The 20,201-nt window shown below is 42.4% G+C and overlaps 4 protein-coding genes across 5 annotated transcripts in view; 1 reads left to right on the top strand and 3 right to left on the bottom strand.

The window, feature by feature from the left end:
- Positions 1-5,709, bottom strand: part of LOC310952251 (tripartite motif-containing protein 54-like) — a 30,333-nt gene extending 24,624 nt beyond the window's left edge. For both annotated transcript variants that reach the window (XM_083920813.1, XM_083920812.1), the window contains exons 1-2: positions 5,155-5,709; positions 3,014-3,223 (exon numbers count right to left, since the gene is read on the bottom strand). In XM_083920813.1, the coding sequence (XP_083776939.1) occupies positions 3,014-3,223; positions 5,155-5,166 (222 nt within the window). In that variant the 5' untranslated portion in view covers positions 5,167-5,709. The remainder of the gene's footprint in view (positions 1-3,013; positions 3,224-5,154) is intronic.
- taf13 (TATA-box binding protein associated factor 13) overlaps positions 1-20,201 on the top strand; it is a 329,277-nt gene that overhangs the window by 82,055 nt on the left and 227,021 nt on the right. The window lies entirely within an intron of this gene.
- The window catches only part of LOC310951722 (uncharacterized protein), an 81,553-nt gene that overhangs the window by 58,927 nt on the left and 2,425 nt on the right, over positions 1-20,201 (bottom strand). The window lies entirely within an intron of this gene.
- LOC310951719 (dnaJ homolog subfamily C member 5-like) overlaps positions 12,082-20,201 on the bottom strand; it is a 34,358-nt gene continuing 26,238 nt past the window's right edge. The window contains exons 3-5 of the mRNA XM_083920101.1: positions 19,783-19,996; positions 18,284-18,455; positions 12,082-15,816 (exon numbers count right to left, since the gene is read on the bottom strand). Coding sequence (XP_083776227.1) covers positions 15,716-15,816; positions 18,284-18,455; positions 19,783-19,996 — 487 coding nt within the window. The 3' untranslated portion in view covers positions 12,082-15,715. The remainder of the gene's footprint in view (positions 15,817-18,283; positions 18,456-19,782; positions 19,997-20,201) is intronic.

The following is a 20,201-nucleotide window of genomic DNA, read 5'->3' on the forward strand; positions in this document are numbered from 1 at the left end:
CATCACATGTACTGTCCAAGTCTCCAGATAGAGTAAAAATAGCACTTAAACTTAATCACATGGCATTCATTTTGTACATCAAAGTGTGGAATTCTACCAGAAAGAACAGCATGGGTTCTGATTAAAGGTTTAATATGTAACATTTCCACATTAAAGTGTCTAAAAACGACCGTTATGAGCCGAACAGCTTTGGGGAAATGCAAAAAGTTCATTTGAAATTGCTTTTTACAGTGTTTTTACCCATTTGTTGTTGGAGGAGGAGACGATAACCACCGACTGACATGAAGACAGCGACTTCCATGATCCCAAGCTGCTTCAACACGTCACCAAATTGCATCTTGTGTTTGAGAGCCCTCTTGCAGCATTGTGCGTTTAAATCCAGCTAAATAGGCTGTGGCCACGTCTTTGGCTGTGGTTAGCAGAAGCTAAACTATTAGGAAACTTTTCTCTGTCTTTACTGTCTTTTAGACTATTTTGAGAAGTCCGTCTACCTGTTTTGCAGTATTTCTTTTCGCAGTTTAGGCAGATGTCCCCAATGCTGGAACTTTTGCTGTATTGAATCAGGCTTTCAGACCATCTGAAGGGAATGTGTACTAGCCTGTGCACTTGTAGAACAGCCAATAGGAACTCTCTCTCTCTCTGAAACTACCTGTGATTGGCCAAAGTCTCTCGTCACCAGCTAGATTTTCTACAGTGTAAAAACAGAAACAAGAGTAGGTGGAAAAGTCTATTTTTTTCTCAGAACTCTTGAATTAAAATATGATGGGAGATTATTATGGGATTTTAGCAATATTTGCCTTGGAAATAACGGCCTAACTCAGTTTTAACACACAGAGAGTTAAAAGTAGTTTACAGTAGTTTACTTTAGACATGAATACAGAAACAGGGAAGGATATTTCAACAGTTCAAAACCGAGCAGAAGTGGAAACCCATTAGAGAATTGAGAGTTTGGGAGAAGACGGAAAGACGAGTGAAGAAAAGGAGTGATGAGCAGAGAGACGGAGGGAAGGTTAGAGGTGTAACGCGTCCTGAAATAGTGGCCTTTAATAAGCCTCAGCTGCTGCTGGGCCTGACGGAGGGATCAGCCGGAGAGACACTGAGGACCTGTTTACAATCCGCTTGAACTTATATGCATTTTGTCAATTTCACAGTCAAATAAAGTGATACCAGTGTCCATAAAAACTCTTCTCATGTTCTATTATAAACTCTCAGCTCTCTATCTGTGTTATCTCTGCAAACATGTGTTTTAGCACAGTGTATGCAGGGTTCGGTATGTACAATTTTAGGCTTTTCGAAACCTTTTTAATAAAACATACTTTACAACTTAATACATGTTTCACATTCATAAGATTAGAGAATTAGATCAGTAATGAAAAGAAATAATACAAATGAATTAATAAACTTAAAAATATAAACAAATGAATAATAATTATAATAATAAATACGTTCATAAATAATGTAATTTATAAAGTAATATTAATAACTGTATAATAATGAATACATTGGATAGGAGAAGGAATAATACAGTATATACAGTAGGTGACAAAAAAGATGGATTAATAATTATTATTGTCTATAATATACATATAATTATTGGCACTGGTGTCAATGGCAGTAGCAAGAAAAATGATTTAAAATTATCAGAATTTGAATTAATTCCTAATACCAGTATGTGGTGAGATCTTAATTTTTCTGTTGCATGTATCAGTGTGTGTGTGTGTGTGTGTGTGTGTGTGTGTGTGTGTGTGTGTGTGTGTTTGTGTGTGTGTGTGTGAGAGAGAGAGAGAGAGAGTGTGTGAGTGTGTTCTGCAGGACAGACTTCTCAGTGTCAAAGGTCACGTACATGAGCACGACGATGAGGGGGGAGTCTGTTAGGTTTCCATCTCATGTGCCACAAAAACACACATGAAGACACGTGTACTTACAAGTTACACACATGTAAAGTGTGTTTAGGTGTGAGTCCTACTGGGTCAGTGTTAAAAATGTTATCGGAAAAGAGAAAGGCGCGAGGAAAAGCCGCGAGGGAGGGGAGCGGGGAGGCACATGTAGTTCATACTGAAGCATGCACCTTAACTCTGCAGCATTTTCCCTCTGCAGCTGGTGGACATGAAGAACTTCTCATGAGAACCAGAGGGGCGTGACATTTCCAAGAACACAATTTACATTTTGACACAAAAAAATTACCAAACTATGTCCTGGCTTTTTTTTCTTAAATTCAGTCTCAATAAGAAAACATTGGCATTTGCTTTAATACAAACTTTTCTCTCTTTCTAAGTATATTTACGCCCTTTTGGCTACAAATATCAAGATGTTGGGTTTTTTTTGCCAAGTGAGGACACTCATTGATGCAATGCATTCCTTAGCCCCTTAACCATAACAACTTTATGCATAATCCGAGCCTTACTCTAACCTAAACCTAAATCAGAACTGAACCTTAAAACCAAGTCTTAACCCCCAAACAGGTCTCTGAAAAAGTGAGGACCGCCCAAAATGTCCTCACTTTCCAAAAATGTCCTAAATCTGTTGGGAAAATTCTAATGGTGGTCCCCACAAAGGAACTGTATAAGTACACACACCCACACGCTCTCTGAACAATAGCAGTAAATATAGGTCACAGCAAGGGATTTTCATACACATGAGCAAACCAGCTAAACATCCACACGTCTCATTTTAGACACTGATAATCCACTGCGCACACACACACACACACACACACACGCACACACACACACACGCACGCACACACACACACACACACGCACACACACACACACACACACACACACACACACACACACACACACACACACACACTTGATTGTTGTGAACAATGCAGTACTGCTCCATGGTATAAAGAGTGTGACGAAAGATGAGTGTGTCCTTGCACATACAGTACAAACATGTACAGTACTGTATACATATATACTGTATAGTGTATATATATTGTGTTTATAGTATGTTTCTATAAATAGACTTTATGCATGGCCTACATGTGTGCAGCTGTCTCACAGACCTGGTACAGCTCGTTGGCACACTTCCTGCACAGGTTGTGCTGGCAGGGCAGGATGACCACCGGTTTGTTGAAGAGCTCCAGACAGATGGGACAGATCAGCTGTTTCTCCAGTGTGGCCAGGGCCGCCTCTCCCTCTGCTCCCCCGCCGCCCTGCAGGCAGCTCAGATCGGCCGGCAGTGACATGGCCGCTCCGGCAAACTTCACCTCCTCCTGTTTGACACCACAACAGATTGATGAGAGCGCCGATCTTTGTCTTTACACACGTTAGAACAATAATTATAAACTGTATATACTTGAGTCACCGCTGAGCAGTTTCAAAAACATACTTTAGGTTTTTTAAGAGCGATTTCTTCACAGTTTGATTGTATGAAAATCACATTGCAACTCGTTTTCAGAATGTTAATATTGTCTCTCAACCAGGTTCCATCTTCTTTTTCTTCCGTCGCTTTAAGTTTGAAAAAGAAACAGGATGTCGGAATGTAACAGGTATATGTATGTTATGTGTCACCTTGTTGTAACTGTTCAGAAAAAGCTGTATGAAGTGAAGGGGTCATCCCTATGTTCCTTGGGTCCTGTGTTCCCCGGTTGTATAAGTCTTCGCTGATTTAATTCAGCCTTTTGTCAGGGTTAGAGGTTACAGTTAGGGTCAGGGTTAAGGGGTTAGGGTTAAGGGGTTAGGGTTAGGGTCTAAATAAGCCTATTTGCCGTGGAATTCAGCACTGATTGTTGAAAAAAATAACAGTCTCACATACAAAAAGCGTGAAACATAGGACCCGTTTCGGGAAAAGCGGGAAACATCAGACCCTTTTTCAAAAAACCAAAGGACCCAGGGAACATAGGTACGCTCCTGAAGTGAACATTGCATAGCTCGATGTGTTTATGGCTTCCATTGAAATTCCAGTCAGATATTGGAGCTTCCATGAACACTACTATGATGTACATTTGAAAACTGCATTAAATGTCCACTCGTCCCTTTCACACATGCACCCGAACCCTGAACTTATATCCCTTCATTACACGGAGGAGCTGTATGTGAGAACGCAAATGTCCCAATGACATTAAACTTTACCTGCTCCCTGGTCTAAAGTGTTGTGGAAATGGATTCTTCAATAAAGATCAACAAACAGGATCAGCTTTTTCTCCGTGGTTTATTTTGCCAAAGCATTTTCTTCTGCAGACAAAAATACGTTCATCCCCACATCCTCACAAGTTAGAGTCCAGCAGGGAATGACGATTTGCCAAATCTCACACAGTCTTTTAGTTAGAGGGACAGGACGCCAATAGCCTTGGTTGGGTGACGTCTTTAGACCAAACACATGCCTTAGACATTACAATTCTGAACATTCTGAACCTCTCTCATCACAAGGTCTCTAACACAGAGTGCAGATGCACAAATATGCCATTATACCATCATGAGGTAGTTATTTGCATAATCCATTAAGAATGTGAGACAGAGGAGACACTGAACTGTGTCTGACCCGACAAAACTATGATTATCAATTACAAATATCCAAAATTCCCACAACAAAAGTCTGTGTCATGTCCGACTGAGCCCATGTGTGTCATACACACAGCCCTTTTTCTAATCCTGACTCTTCTCATGCTGATGCAGAGCTTTGCTGTTATTTTGAACAGTATAAGTGGTTATGCCTTCACCGTACTGCCCTGAGCTAATCACTGTTAGCCACGTCTGACTGTTCACCACTCTCCTGAATTTCTCCGTTAATAGTTTATACACAAAAAAACTGTCTCCATGGCTTATTTGATGAATGTACTGTAAGTGCCAAAACAGACCGTGGGATGATTTTACATCATAATTACACTTTAAACCTCGATCAACAGGTTTTATGCATATCCAGTCTGCAGTTATTGTCAGTTTTATAAGTTTTGCTGCACAAAAAAAAGTCAGAAAGTCTAATTACCATCCCAGAGTTATTCCTAAGGATTCGTTTTTGATAAATGTGGCACAAGAAAAAGAACTGTCTTATTTGATGAGTGTAACTTTCTATGTGCCGAAAAAGACCATGGGATGATTTTGCGCCGGAATGACACTTTAAGTCTAGGGGAAGTCAATGGAAATGCAATGTGACACATTTTGAGAAAAAACCCCAAACAAACACAAAAAGATCCTGGTTACTCACCTTCCTCTCCATCTGCTGAGGCTCACTGAGAGGTCGTTGCACTGTTGCTGCAGTTAGTTTCTCTCGGTCATCAAAAAGGGGCTTTTGCTCATCTCTGCAGCCGATCAAATAATCATTCTGGTGAGATGTGTTTGTGTCTCAATGAGCAAATCGCTGAGCACCAACAACAAAAGAGTCCTACGGGGAGAAAGGGCTGGACGTTGTTCCCGTATCAGTCAGTTAAACTTGTTTTTCCATATATTTCAGATGCATTTGTGCAAGTTTTACACGCTCAGGATACTGCAGGTTAAACTCAGTTGTCAGCTGTCTGTCTCAGTCTCTGGAAATACCCCCCCCCCCACTAACTCACTCACTCAGGACAGTTTGAGTTCAGCCTCACACAGACCTTCTCCAGTGATGTGGTGAGAAAAACCCAAAACACGTCTGAAAAGTTGATGTTGAGAAAGTCAAATCTGCCTCTTCGCCGTTGCTCGTCCTCCTCCTCTTCCTCCCACTCATCCAACACTCACTCCATTCCACTTTTTGTGTGTTCACAGCTTCCTCGCCATCCACAGCGATGTGTGTGTGAGTCTGAGGGAGAGGACGCACGGCTGAGGGGGGAGATTTGAGCTGGAGGGGCATCAGGTTTCAGCCCAGTGCCTCTGAGATCACACACACACACACACACACACACACACACACACACACACACACACACACACACACACACACACACACACACACACACACACACACACACACACACACACACACACACACACACACACACACACACACACACACACACACACACACACACACACACACACACACACACACACACACACACACACACACCATATCAGGCAGTGGCTGGTATGTGGACGGATTAAGACCATGGTACGCTGTGCTCTTTCTACTGTTACACACACTCACTGTCCTCCTGAAGGTGCTAACTGTAACCTTTTAATCTAAATTAATAATTACCACATTAATCTTAAGACACTTTTGTTGTCAGTGTCATCCGGTGATGTCAGGCCTTTGGGGGAGACACCAGTTTGAGATTTTGGCCCATTTCTCTTCCTGAACACGTCTTCTTTCAGACTTAAAAACATTTCTTTGACTTCACTTTGTCTGTAGGTTTCTCCTAAATTCAGCAGAAGTTAACATTAAATAATGCCTCATTTGCACATTTAAACACAACATTCCAGAAAAACTGTAATAAAAAGAATATGAATATATAATATGGTATAATCATATAATAATAAACACGTTTCCCAATGATCTGCACTTCAGCAGCACTTACAGACACCAAACCGTCCAGTTTTATTATCTATATTCTGAAGGTTTTTACATTCACAGCCTCATTTATTGTACATTTGATCCATAAGAACATGGTGAAAAGAGCAGTGTTTCTGATTTATGGAGTTAGGAAAATATGTCAACAAAATGAAACAAGAATTTTGAACCTGGTTTCATCCACATGTTCACATTTCTCCTCTAGAAATGTGTGAAAATTAGCTCATATTTCATTAGACAATGCTTCATTTGCATATTTAAACGAACATTTCAGAAAACTTGTAATACTAAAAATATTATTATATGTCAAATAATACAACAATATACAAATTTCACAATAAATATGTTTAAATGTTTTTAAATCTGCACTTCAGCAGCACTTACAGACACCAAACTTTACACTTTGATTATCTATATTCTGAAGGTTTCTAAAGCAGTATTTCTGATTCATGTAGTGATAAAAAGAGATATCTGTAATAAACATTTCACTCTAATATGTCAACAAAATAAAACAAACCTGGGTTTATCATATATTTCATTAGATAATGCCTCATTTGCATATATCAACACAACAGTTCAGTAAACTTGTAACACAAAAAATGAATTTTCTAAATGTCAGCAATCAACTGGTGTTATCATTTAGTTATTATTTTTATTTTTCAAAACGTGCAGCTTCATTCCTGTAAAGTGTGTCCTCAGGTCTCGGGGGATTCTCTTTAGGACTAGAGCAGTTCTCAGACTTCTTTCCAGTCTGCACCCCCTTTGGTATTAAAAAAAAAGTCTTACTTTCTTGTAAGGGCGTGATCACACTGTCCTTTTGGCCGCGGCCAAAACCGGTTTTTCAGCTAAAGTCTAGTACCTTTAAGTAGTGTGAGCCCACCCGCTCCGCGCTCTACTGGGGCCAGCTGGGCCGCCACGGCCCGCTTGAAAGAGGTGGGCTTTAGCGGAGCCGTTTGCACATGTACGAGCACGAGCGTGCGCACGTGTACGAGCACGAGCACGAGCCCTACGGCAGTAGCGTTATGTCCGCCTGTTCGGACATGTAAATAGAAGGACGGACCATGCGCGGATATTTAACAACAACAACAATGGTGGTGAAAGGTTCACGTTGGTGTGGTGCGGAGGTGGAGTGTTTACTGCAGATTTGGTCGATGAAAATATTCAAAAACAGTCGACAAGACGCACAAAAACTCAGAGGTCTACGGAAAGATTTGTAAACAAAGCCACACACACGTGATCAATGCGTGTGACGTGTTACGGCTTGAAGGCGTATGGACAGCAAGAAGTATTGGCCGAGGCCCAGGCAGTGTGAGTACAAACGGGGCTGGGGCGCGGGGGGGAGAGGGAGGGGGGACAAGTACCCTAAAGTCCGGGTCGTGGTCCGGGAGGACAGTGTGAGCGCGCCCTTAAGAAATGGTCCCACACTATCAGACGACAGTGTAGATAGCACGCTAAGTCTTTTTGAGTGTGGGGGTGGGGCACGTATGACCTGGGATCTCTGCCATGTGGACGACTTGATAGTGTTTTTCTGAGAAGCCTCCTTGAGTCCGGTGGAACTCCAGATCATGCGTCCTACTCGTGGTTGTTGATCTTAAAGATCAAAAAGGAAGGGAGCTGTTGGGAGAAAAACACGACGACACATCTTTAGTGTAATCGGTAGTTCTGGTATTTATGCATTCATCTCTGAATTGTTTGTTGTATGTCTCCAAAACTGTTGTTTGACCAGATAAGATGAGAAAGCTCTCTAAATTAGGTGATGCTCTGTTGTACAAAATTAGAGAACAAATGATAAATACTTGTTTCATTATTTTTTATTGTTCATAATTTGATAGAATATCCTCTGTGTCTATACCTCTGCTGTACAAGCATGTTTTTTTAAATAACCAAGGTTCTTCAACAAAAACCTTTATTTGGTGAAAAACACAGTGATCAAACTTAGAGAACAGTAACTATTGTGTCAGAAGAGAAGATTTCAACATTGTTTTCTTCTTTAGGATTCAAAACTGAACAGGAAGTGTAGAGGCCACAGCTTTGAATGACTTCAGCACATCTGCACCCACAGGACATCACTAGTTTCTCACACTGCTCTGCTTTGATCTGGATCCATTCTGACTCAGTCTCTTCCACAGTTCACTAACTGGAGTGGGTTTCTTTGACATTACTTTGTTCCAAAAGATTTTCCAGAGATTCTCTATGGGGTTTAGATCTGGACTCTGACACTTCCTCCTCTAAATTGAACTGACTTCTTCAGACTCTCTGGATTCAGTCTTTCCTCAGTCCAACACCGAACATAATGTTTCCATCAGACCCAAATAAAGTGATGGTTGTAATGGTGTGTAATGTAATGTAATGGTTTGGGGCTGTTTTCTGCAGCAGGAGTTGGGCCTAAACTCTTGACTAAGAGTTTATTGCTTACGGTTTTTTTTTTTTATGCTTTCTGTATTTATTTACTAAGAGTTTACTGGTTGTCCTTAGCCGTATTTTTTATACCTCCCTCTTGTTTTTGTAAGCTGCTGGAAACTCAATTTTCTTGCGGGAGTTCATCCCAAAGGATCAATAAAGAGAAGTCTAAGTCTCTAGTGCCTTTACAAGCACATCAGTAACCCGAAAATGGCCTTAAGGGAATAATAAGATAATTGAAGTTCTCCTCATATACATGAGCAGGGGTTGAATGGGAAAATGACGGAGTAACTCTTCCTCCCGTACAGTAGGTGGCGCTCCACCAACATACAACTGGACTGAATACGGTTATGTTTCCTGTTCACAAACGGCCGACTTTTGCACAGAATTACGACAGAAACAGGTCTTTCTGGTAGTGATGTTAGTTGCCGTGGTGAAGCCTCTCTTGGTTTAAAGGTTAACGCTCTATTATTGTTGTGTTTCACGTTGTTTTCGGCGCCGTTGCTTCCTGGTTTATTCTATTTCCAGGTCAAAAGCCACTGCCGCGGAGTGGGGAGCATGCGCAGACGAGAAACACGATAATAACCAGAGAACGCTGTTTACATGCACGAACAATCACGGACTGAAGGAGTTCTGTAGGTCTGTTAACCGGGGTATGAAAACCCAGATTTTATGCGGGTTATGGTGTTTACATGGTGTTTGAGAAACCAGAATATGCCCTTAACCCGAATATAATCACGTTTTTAAACGGCATGTAAACGCACTGATAGAGAATCTCTGGAAAATCCTTGGCAACAAAGTAATGGCTAAGAAACCCACTACAGTTACTGAACTGAGGAAGAGACTGAAGAAGAATGGACGTGATGGAAGTGACATTTTTTAAAGATTTCTTTTTGGGCAATTTTCAAGCCTTTTATGAGATTGGACAGACAGGAAATGGAGTGAGCGAGAGAGGGACATGCAGCAAAGGGCCGCAGGTCGAAGCCGAACCCGCGGCCACTGCCTCGAGGACCTTCAGCCTCTTTACATGGAGCAACTGCTCTAACCACTCAGCCACAGATCACCCCACATCTCAGCTCTTTAAACCAAGACTTAAAGTTATACTTGTCTTTTGAGTTCCTCTCTATCACAGAGTGAGTTAAAACAGTGGTGGTTGATCATGGTAAATGGTAAATGGACTTGTACTTATATAGCGCCTTTCTAATCTTCTGACTACTCAAGGCGCTTCACAGTGTCTGTCACATTCACCCATTCACACAGACATTCACACAGATGGCAGTGGACATCTACAGACCATCTAATTTGATCTAATCATTCACACCACATTTACACACCCATGTGCAGCACGGGGAGCAATTCAGGGTTCAGTGTCTTGCCCAAGGACACTTCGACATGTGGGGGGGAGATGGGGGATCGAACCACCAATCTCTCGAACAGAGGACGACCCACTCTGCCACCAAGCCACAGCTGTCATATGACCCACTAATGAAAACACTTGTAGCCTCTTTGCTGAGTATTCCAATATCTGTGTGTCTGTGGAGACATTCCCTCTCTAGATGTAAATAAGCCTCCATGTTAGTGACTCTGCTGACGGCTGTCAGATCGTCACTGACAGTTTTGCTGCGTTCACTTGTAATCAGAAATCATGAACTTCCAACTTCCGAGTCAGGCTTGTATTAAGGGCAGAAGTGTAATAGGAACATGTGTGTGTGTGTGTGTCTATTTAAGAGGGGAACATAATGGGGACGGACTGGAAGCAGAGAGGTGAATGTGTTTCGATAAAGTTTACAGAAGAAATAAAAAATAGTTAACACACATACGTATGCTGTGTCCCAAATCTCTCACTTTCACCCTCATTGCCGGAAGTCAATCAAATGCAGTCTACTCAAAAACGGCCAAACCGTTGAATGTGGCTTGATGGACACCCAACGCCCTCGATCGCCGCCATTTTGTGTACGTAGTGGAAAAGGCGGGACTTGATTCAAACTGGAAAATAGCGAAACAACAGCGCAACCGAGTGGCAACGACTAGATTCAATTTTTAAATGCAAAAAAGAGGATCACAAGGATTTTTGGCGATGTGCTGAGTCAGAAGAGTTGTTGGAAAAGCTTTTGGAAAAATAAACAGAAAAATAAATGCGATCATCATTTCCGGTGATGATGTGCGTGATTTGAGACAGCACTTACTGGGGAACTGAAGGTACCGGTCATGTCAGTACATAGGGCACAGGGCGCACAAATGTCGGCGCACGAATGTCAGCACTGCAGAGCGTGATCTAGGACACAGCTATAGTGACCATGAACGCAACAAGATGGAGGCTCTGAAAGAACAGGCTGCCTGCAGTAACATCTCACCGCCACAGAGGCTGCTAGAAACAAGGGATCTCAATTCTTATGGAGTACAACTTAGACTTCTCTGTTTGCCACGGCCTTTCAGTAAATTAAACAAGTTATTAAATGCTTATACTGCACTGTGCCTTACACTGCCAGTCTTGAAAATTGTACTACATTAATTCCATTTGAGAAAAGGCTTCTCTTGCCTTTGATTCTCTTGTTGTTGTTTATATGCCTTTCTTTCCGGTGCCTTTAATGTTCTATGTAAAACACTTTGAATGACCCTGTTTTTGCAGGTGCTATACAAATAAACTTTACATTACAAGCCTTCACTAAACTCATGGAAAAGCTTTTTTTCCCCCAGTGATTTAGCAATAACTGAAACGGCATTGCTGTTCAATTGAACTGCGTCTTTTTTTTAATAAATTGCACCTGAATTCAAACGGACTTGAACAAACTTACTCATGACTGCTTTTGTTGACAGTTTGCGGCAGTTAACGACTGCATTGAAAATAGAAATATTGAAAATAAAATGTTGCTTATATAAGTTTTTAAATTGAACTTATTGTAATATAAGTTGTATAGTATAATAAGGAATTATGCATGACTGATATTCCTGAAATGAAGGTTAAATAGAAATTCTCATGATCCCCTGCAGTACTCCAAAGTCCCCCTAGGGGCTGATGTAACCCCATTAATGATGTGTGGAGGTAGAAACAAGTGGATTTACCAGATGCTCGTTTTGTCTCCGCTTTCCACTCTTTGTTATTCAAAGAAACTCAGTGAGAAACAACGATCTGAAGCAACAGAAACATTTATTTTACAACAGTACATCAGATACTTCTTCATTTACCCACACGTCTGCCTGACAGACGCACACATGATCGCTCCATGCTAAAAAACAGAAAACCTCTACGTCTCTATGCACTCGTGCCTCTGCGTGTATTTACAGCAGCTCTGCCGCTTCATTGTCAAAATGGTTCACATCTAAAACTCTTTACATCCCCTTCCACATACCAGCTAATCAATAATTCAAAACATAAGAAAAAATAAAATAAATAAAATAATGCTTTGATATCATTCCGGTAGCTATATTCACACACTTGCGTCTGATCTTGTTGTTAATGTCACTGTTTCTTTGACTCCGGCTTTGTGTTTTTCAGGGTTCACGCTGCTTCACTCACACTGTTGCATGTTTGGTCAATAGAGGACAAATGATGGAAGAGGAAAAGGATGGGATTTAACAATGTGGTGTTGCAGTGTACGCATGACATGAAGCATGAAACGAATCAAAGGTCAAAGGGAAATTTGATTAAAAAGGTGCAGGTTAAAAAACCTCAAAACATCGGTTTGTAATCATCAGCTGGGCAAGAAGTCCAAAATAAAAACTGGAAGACAAACTCAAACACTAAAACAAGGAATAAGAATCAGACGTAATCCTGTTTTGATCTGTTTAAATGTGTTTACGTGAGCCGATCCAACGCATATTGGTACAGAATAAACTTGATCTAACTATATTCTTATGGCCCTCAAACTGAGCCAAATTTGATTTTTTCTTAATTATTTACGAACCTGCAGAGTCCTTGAAACCTAAATGATTTCGCTCATATTGCACTTTCTCATGATATGCAAAAATACATAATGAACAAAGTGTTTGATTGGTGGGAATCAAAGAAAACATAGTGTGTAAATTAGCCGGCTTGGTGCAATGTTTTTTTGTTTTGTCTTTTAAACAAAAATCCAACTGTAGACACAAACAACCACAATGTTCCTTTCTATTCTACTACAACAGAGCTGGAGGGCGACAAATTAAGAAGAACTACAGAAAAACAACAGTGTTATTAGTGGAGTAAGAGACCTAACTAAATCAGTCCGGTTGTAAACTGCTCTTTAGTCGCTATGATGATTATAGAATCTACAAACATTAATATCCTCCCTTCATTAACGACATAAATAAGAAAAACAATGAAAAGCAATTCTCTACAGAGTCTTCTAGTGTAGACATTTTTGAAATACAGTGACTTAAAATCTAAACATACACTTTACACGACATGTACAGCATTTTTACTTTCTCACAAAACAAATCGGGAAACTAAAACAAACAAAAACAGGCTCAGTCAGTGTGTATGTCTGTTCTTCCCAATGACACCAAGAGGGCACTAATGTCTCTGGTGATATAACACTGGACTCTGCAATGGCTCCCACAGCGCACACACACACACACACGGACGCACACACGCACGCACACACACACACACACACACACACACAGCTTTCAACCTGAAACAAATGTTTCGTACGTGGAGGAGAAATTGAATAAAGGTTTAAACGTAAAAAGGAGGAAGAAGTGAAGGAGGAGAGGAGGATCATGGAAAATCTACATCGGAGTAAATAAGTAGTGTGACTCATTACTGCGACGGTTGGAGAAGCAATGCGAGTAAATTGTTACTCAAAGACCTTTTCCAAGGACCCAGGATGTTCAGTGAGCTGTGCAAGCAACATTTATCAAAACAAGAATCCTTAGGAATAACTCCGGGGTGGTAATTAGACCTTCTGACTTTTTTTTTGCAGCAGCAAAACTTATAAAACTGACATAACTGCAGAATGGATATGCATAAAACCTGTTGATCGTGATTTGTGTAACTACGGCGCAAAATCCCATGGTCTTTTTCTGCACTTACAAACATCAAATGGAGCCATCAAGACAGTTTTTTTTCCCGTGTAACAACTGTTCACAGAGAAATCCGGTAGAGTCGCTAACAGCCAGACGTGGCTAACAGTGATTATCTTGGGGCAGTACGGTGAAGGCATTCAAATGCTCAAAATAACAGCAAGAGTTTATTAAAAGAGTGTTTTAAAGACTTACCAACTGGCCCCTGTACCAGCTCCTCTCATAGTAAAGTCCATTCAAGTGGATTACCAAAGTCAATCCCAAAGGAAGGAGCCCATTGGTGCTTTGTTGTGTGTGTAGGGACTCTTCTCATGCTGCTGCAGAGGTTTGCTGTTATTTTGAACAGTATTAGTGGTTAAAAAAAGACGTTTGAAAGCCTTCACCGTACTGCCCCGAGCTAATCACTGTTAGCCACCTACGGCTGTTAGCAACTCTCCCGGATTTAGCCGTTAATAGTTGTTACATAAAAAAACTGTCTCGATTGCTTATTTGATTAAATTAAAATACATTTTATTTACAGTGCCAAATCATAACAAAAGTTAGGACAGGACACTTTACAGAGTAGGTATGGACCACACTCTATGACCCTTTTATGATTTACATAGACCCAACAATTCCCCCGTAGAGGACACAGTGGGAATGAAAACCTTCCCTTTAACACACAGGAACAGACCCAGCTCTGTGGAGGACGGCCATCCGTCTTGATGATGTATGTAAGCGGCAAAAAAGACCATAGGATGATTTGCGCCGGATTTACACTTTAAGTAAACTGTTTGGATCGTGAAAGGTAAAAAAATAATTAGTGTGAGCTCCACACGCTCCGTGGGGTTGTTCACGAGGGTATAGGAGGACAAATAAACACCCGTCCTATCAGCTCCCCACTGAACGCACAGGCAGGATCGCTGACCTACTTCCAGCCAGCGTCGGGCTGAGACAGAAGCCTCCACAGGTTGTTTCTCAGCGAGCTAAAACGGAGACACGAGTAGTTTCTGAGTTAAAACAACATCTAGAATTTCTAGACAACAAGGGGAAAACATCTGTATGACGTGTCAAAAAAGCACGCCCTGCATACATTTCCATTTGGCAAATGTCTGAGTCGACTGATGTGTCGACTCAGCAACACTGAGAGCCGGATATCGTCCAAAACAGAGATGGACGTGGCTCTTGTTTGTCAATGTGCATCATAAACCTTTAGGCATTCTGTGGAGGTCCGTGCGGACCCCAGCTGATACGTTCGACTGTTTTCAAAGGACACCCACGTTTTTGGCAGCGTTCAGAGCCCAACACACAATCACTGCAATACGGAAGAAAAGCAGATTTAGAGAGTTGAGGCTTTGCATCTTTAGAGATACTCTCATTTCTCTCTGGGCTCATCTTCCATTTGGAAGATACCTAGTTGCCGTCTTTGCTTGCTCCACAAACTCTAGACATCATTTCTAAGTTTTTGTCTGTTATCACCTTCTGTTTGTGCCGAAGTTTTCTGCTTTTTCTTCCTCATGATTTTTCAAATGGGTGGGGAGATGGGTTTGTGCATTTGTATTTGTTCCCCTTCTGTGCTTCTGACTGATATCTTGATCTCATCTGAAAATGGTACTGGGTGATAAATGAACGAACAGTCTGCATTCTCTCTAACCACTGTTAAAAGAATCTGTTTGATATTTTTAGTATTGCGTTTTTATTTTTCCTCCTAGGTTTTTCTTCCTCCTTCTCCCCTCACTTCACATTTAATTAGAAATTAAAGTGAATTAAAAGGTAAAAGTTTGGGCTGAGCTGAGTGATGGGATGTGGTATCTGCAGGTGTGTGTGTGTGTGTGTGTGGGTGTGTGTGTGTGTGTGTGTGTGTGTGGTATCGTAAGGTGTGAGCTGTATGTTTGTGTGTCTAGTATGTGTCGGTCCTGTAGCTTTGGCGGGCATCAGAGGTGAGCTGGGTGGTTTCTGTGGCTGAGGACGGCTGCATCACGATGGGCTCACCACCGCCATCTGGGAACCACACACACACACACACACACATGCACACACAAACACACACACACACACACACACACACACACACACACACACACACACACACACACACACACACACACACACACACACACACACACACACACACACACACACACACACACACACACACACACACACACACACACACACACACACACACACACACACACACACAAGAAAGAACATTCAATTATTTAAATTTATATTCTATAGCTATTTGTTGTGAAAGAATTTCAGGCATTTTCAAGCACTTTATCCAAAATTCAAGCACTTTTCAAACCTTGAAAACACAACATTCAAATTCAAGCATTTTCAAGGATTTTAAGCACCCGTACGAACCCTGTATAAAAGACAAAAAGATCTCCTAACACGACATTTTGGATATAAAACATCGTCACTTCATTTTATCCTGTTTCATCTGTGGGAAATGTCGTCAGAAGTAGCGTAGGAATTCTTGAGTGGAAAATGCTTGAGGTCACAGTGACTGTGAACCAGAGGACGTTTGTGCCGCATCTGAAGAAAATCCCTCCAGGAGCCGTATTCCCAAAACATGTTCAAGCTCGGAGTTGGTCCTGACTTGCTGATTCAGGAGTAACTCTTAATAATAAGGGGCTGTGGCAGTGGGGTGTGGTTAAGGTGTCGACTGCTGGAGGAGAGGGAGGAGTGGCTCGGCCGGTGATCAGACAGCTGGACAGAATCAGGTAATCAGTCAGCTACATAAGCACGTTTGTAACCTGGTTCTGTCTCTTGCAGTAGACTGGGTCCTATGAGAGGACCAGAGCGGGGACCGAGTAAGAGGCAGCAGACGCCGGACCACGGCCGTCAGAGGGACGGCTGCTCGTCCGTACAGCTTTGTATGACGTTGAGTCACGTTTGGGGGGGAGAAGAAGCCGGGAATAAACGGTTAACCGCTGACAACGCTGTCTCTCTCATTTACCGTCTGTCCTGTGAGCAGGGAGGGTCACAGGGGCGTTTCACTCCTAATTTTAGGACTCTTTTTAAGTTAAGTGTAATTCACAAAGCATTTTAGCGCTGAAGTAGCTCATAAATCTATATGTCATCACTCAGAGTAAATGAGGAAGGAGCTCCCATGGCTGCAGCAGTCAACATTTTGGAGAGATTCAATGACAGTGAGATTTTAAAAAGGTCTGGTCCTGATGGAGATGACATTATGAACTTGGTAGAGTTGGTCAGGGATGACATCACATCACCAACCAATGAAAACCACCAATATCACCGAAGATTAAAGTTGGTACTACTCTCCACTGTTTGAGCACGGGGAAAATGCAGCTCAGACGATCGCAGCGTCTCTTATAGCGTGCTCACACTGTCCTTTTGGCCGCGGCCAAAGCCTAGTACCTTTAAGCCATGTGAGTGCACCTGCTCCGCGCTCAACTGCGGCCAGCGGACCGTCCACGGCCCGCTTGAAAGAGGTGGGCTTTAGCGGAGCCGTTTGCACATGTACGAGCACGAGCGTGCGCACGTGTACGAGCACGAGCACGAGCACGAGCACGAGCACGAGCCCTACGGCAGTAGCGTTATGTCCGCCTGTTCGGACATGTAAATAGAAGGACGGACCATGCGCGGACATTTAACAACAACAACAATGGTGGTGAAAGGTTCACGTTGGTGTGGTGCGGAGGTGGAGTGTTTACTGCAGATTTGGTCGATGAAAAGATTCAAAAACAGTCGACAAGACGCACAAAAACTCCGAGGTCTACGGAAAGATTTGTAAACAAAGCCACACACACGCGATCAATGCGTGTGACGTGTTACGGCTTGATGGCGTATGGACAGCAAGAAGCATTGGCCGAGGCCCAGGTAGTGTGAGTACAAACGGGGCTGGGGCGCGGGGGGGAAAAGGAGGGGGGACAAGTACCCTAAAGTCCGGGTCTCGGTCCGGGAGGACAGTGTGAGCAGGCCCTCAGTTGCAGGTCAGGAGGATTCTGCTCCAGGCGATAAATGTCCTAACCTGACCCCACAGCTTGCTGCACTTCAGTCACTTCCACATTGAAGTGTTTCTGTGATAAATTCCCTCTTAGGGACTCATTCCCTCTTAGCCAATCACTGTGGGCATAGAAGGGATGAACATGATGTCATCCATAGTAACAGGTCGACCCCGTTCTCTAGTCTTATTTCAGGAGTCGCTCCACTCCTTAGAAAAGCTGGTCTCAGAGACTTTGGGAATAGGTTTGAAGTAATGACTCTGAACTTTGAGTGCTTCTCAGGAGAACTCTTAGAGCTGAGATCAAATGTTTGGTGAAAAAGGCCCCAGGTGATGTTATTAAATGGAACCTCTTGTCCTTGCCCGCTTTGAATCATATAGGGTTGGACTTAATATACTGATTATGATAAACTGATGCGTATTTGATTGTCTACATGTTTAAAATAAAAGACTAAGCGTTCAACAGAGACCCGGTGGTTCCGTTTTTTCCCTCACCTCTCTCTTCAGCGGTCATCTGGGCCTCGAGGTCCTCGGGGGAGATGTAGAACTCGGGCTCCTGGTCCATGGGCGGCCGAGGTTTACATTTACCGCAGCAACAGTTACAGCAGCAGCACAGGCAACAGCAGCAATAACAGCCTGTGGACAGGCAGCAGAAGACGAACAACGCCTGCAGACGACGAAGAGGAGAGAGTTCAGCAAGTGACCGCATGATAAAAGAAAACACTCTGAGGAGCAGAAAGACAACAAACAGCACTAGAGTAACAGAATAATATATTTTCCACTTGAATATCTGTATACAGGTTACTGTGGATTCAAATAACAGATACACTGCCCAGAAAGTATTCACAACATCTGGATTTCAAGGTTTTACAACACTGAAAAGCCACAGACTCAGTGTGTTTACATGCACATCAGTAACCCGAAAATGGCCTTAAGGGAATAATCAGATTATTGAAGTTCTCCTCATATACATGAGCAGGGGTTGAATGGGAAAATGATGCAACTCTTCCTCCCGTACAGTAGGTGGCGCTCCACCAGCATACAACTGGACTGAATACGGTTATGTTTCCTGTTCACAAGCGGACGACTTTTGAACAGAATTTAAACAGAAACAGGTCTTCTTGGTAGTGATGTTAGTTGCGGTGGTGAAGTCCTCCCTTGGTTTAAAGGTAACGCTCTATTATTGTTGTGTTTCACGTTGTTTTCGGCGCCGTTGCTTCCTGGTTTATTCCATTTCCAGGTCATAAGCCACTGCTGCGGAGTGGGGAGCATGCACAGACGAGAAACACGATAATAACCAGAGAACGCTGTTTACATGCACTTGCAGGGAACTGAAGGAGTTCCCTAGGTCTGTTAACCGGGGTATAAAAACCCAGATTTTATTCGGGGTATGGTGTTTACATGGTGTTTGAGAAACCGGAATATGACCTTAACCCCAATATAATCAGGTTTTTAAACTGCATGTAAACCTACTGAAAGAAATAACATCTTTGATCTGAATGAGGTAAAAATAAACACAAATTATTCAAACCTATCCCTGTGCCATTAATTCCTGTTGTTGTTTATTCTTTTCTGTTCTTAATATGTGTTTTTGTTGATGACATTTCTATCATGCAGCCGGCTCAAAACCAGAAGAAAACAAAGGGAGGATGAAGAAAGGAAGGGTTTTACACAAAGACACCAACAAAAACATCTGACTGGAGAGAGGACGAGATTCAGCAACTTCCGTCTGTGAGGACGCCGAAATCACCGGACAAATTCAAGGAACGGCAATGGACCAAATTAAGAACCTGCAGCTTGACGATGTAATCCGCGCCTCGACCTGTCTCTTGCACGCTCCACCCAGGCACCTCCCCTCGTCTAAACCAAATTAGACTATTTCACGGAGGTGATGCCTGACACGGAGAATCTCTGAATCTTGTTTGTGTTATGCCTAAGAAAGAGCAACTTCAATCGTAAAGAAGGAAGGAATACGTGCTTGTCCTCCATCTTACCTTCGCCCACCAGCTGGACAGAACAAAGTAGGTGTTGACGTTCTCCTCTCCAAACTGCTCTGCCACGTAGAGCCCCAGAGAGCCGTATTTGTCGTAGATGTTCTTCTTGGTGGTGTCGCTCAGGATGGAGTGGGCGTTGTTGATTTCCTTAAACTTTTCGGACGCATCCGGGTTGTCTGGGTTTTTGTCTGGGTGGAACTTCAAGGCCAGTTTCCTGAAAAAAAAGAGCTGGCCTTTTTAATCAAACATTCATTAAAAACTTATTTTGCTGTTATTTATTTTACATTTTGTCCTGGTTGTGGATAATTTACAGGAGCTGGGTCCTTAACTAAGAGCGTGATCACACTATCCTTTTGGCCGCGGCCAAAACCGGTTTTTCAGCTAAAGCCTAGTACCTTTAAGTAGTGTGAGCGCACCCG

The sequence above is a fragment of the Echiichthys vipera genome (assembly GCF_963691815.1).
Source record: "Echiichthys vipera genome assembly, chromosome: 9".
NCBI classification, from domain to species: Eukaryota; Metazoa; Chordata; class Actinopteri; order Perciformes; family Trachinidae; genus Echiichthys; species Echiichthys vipera.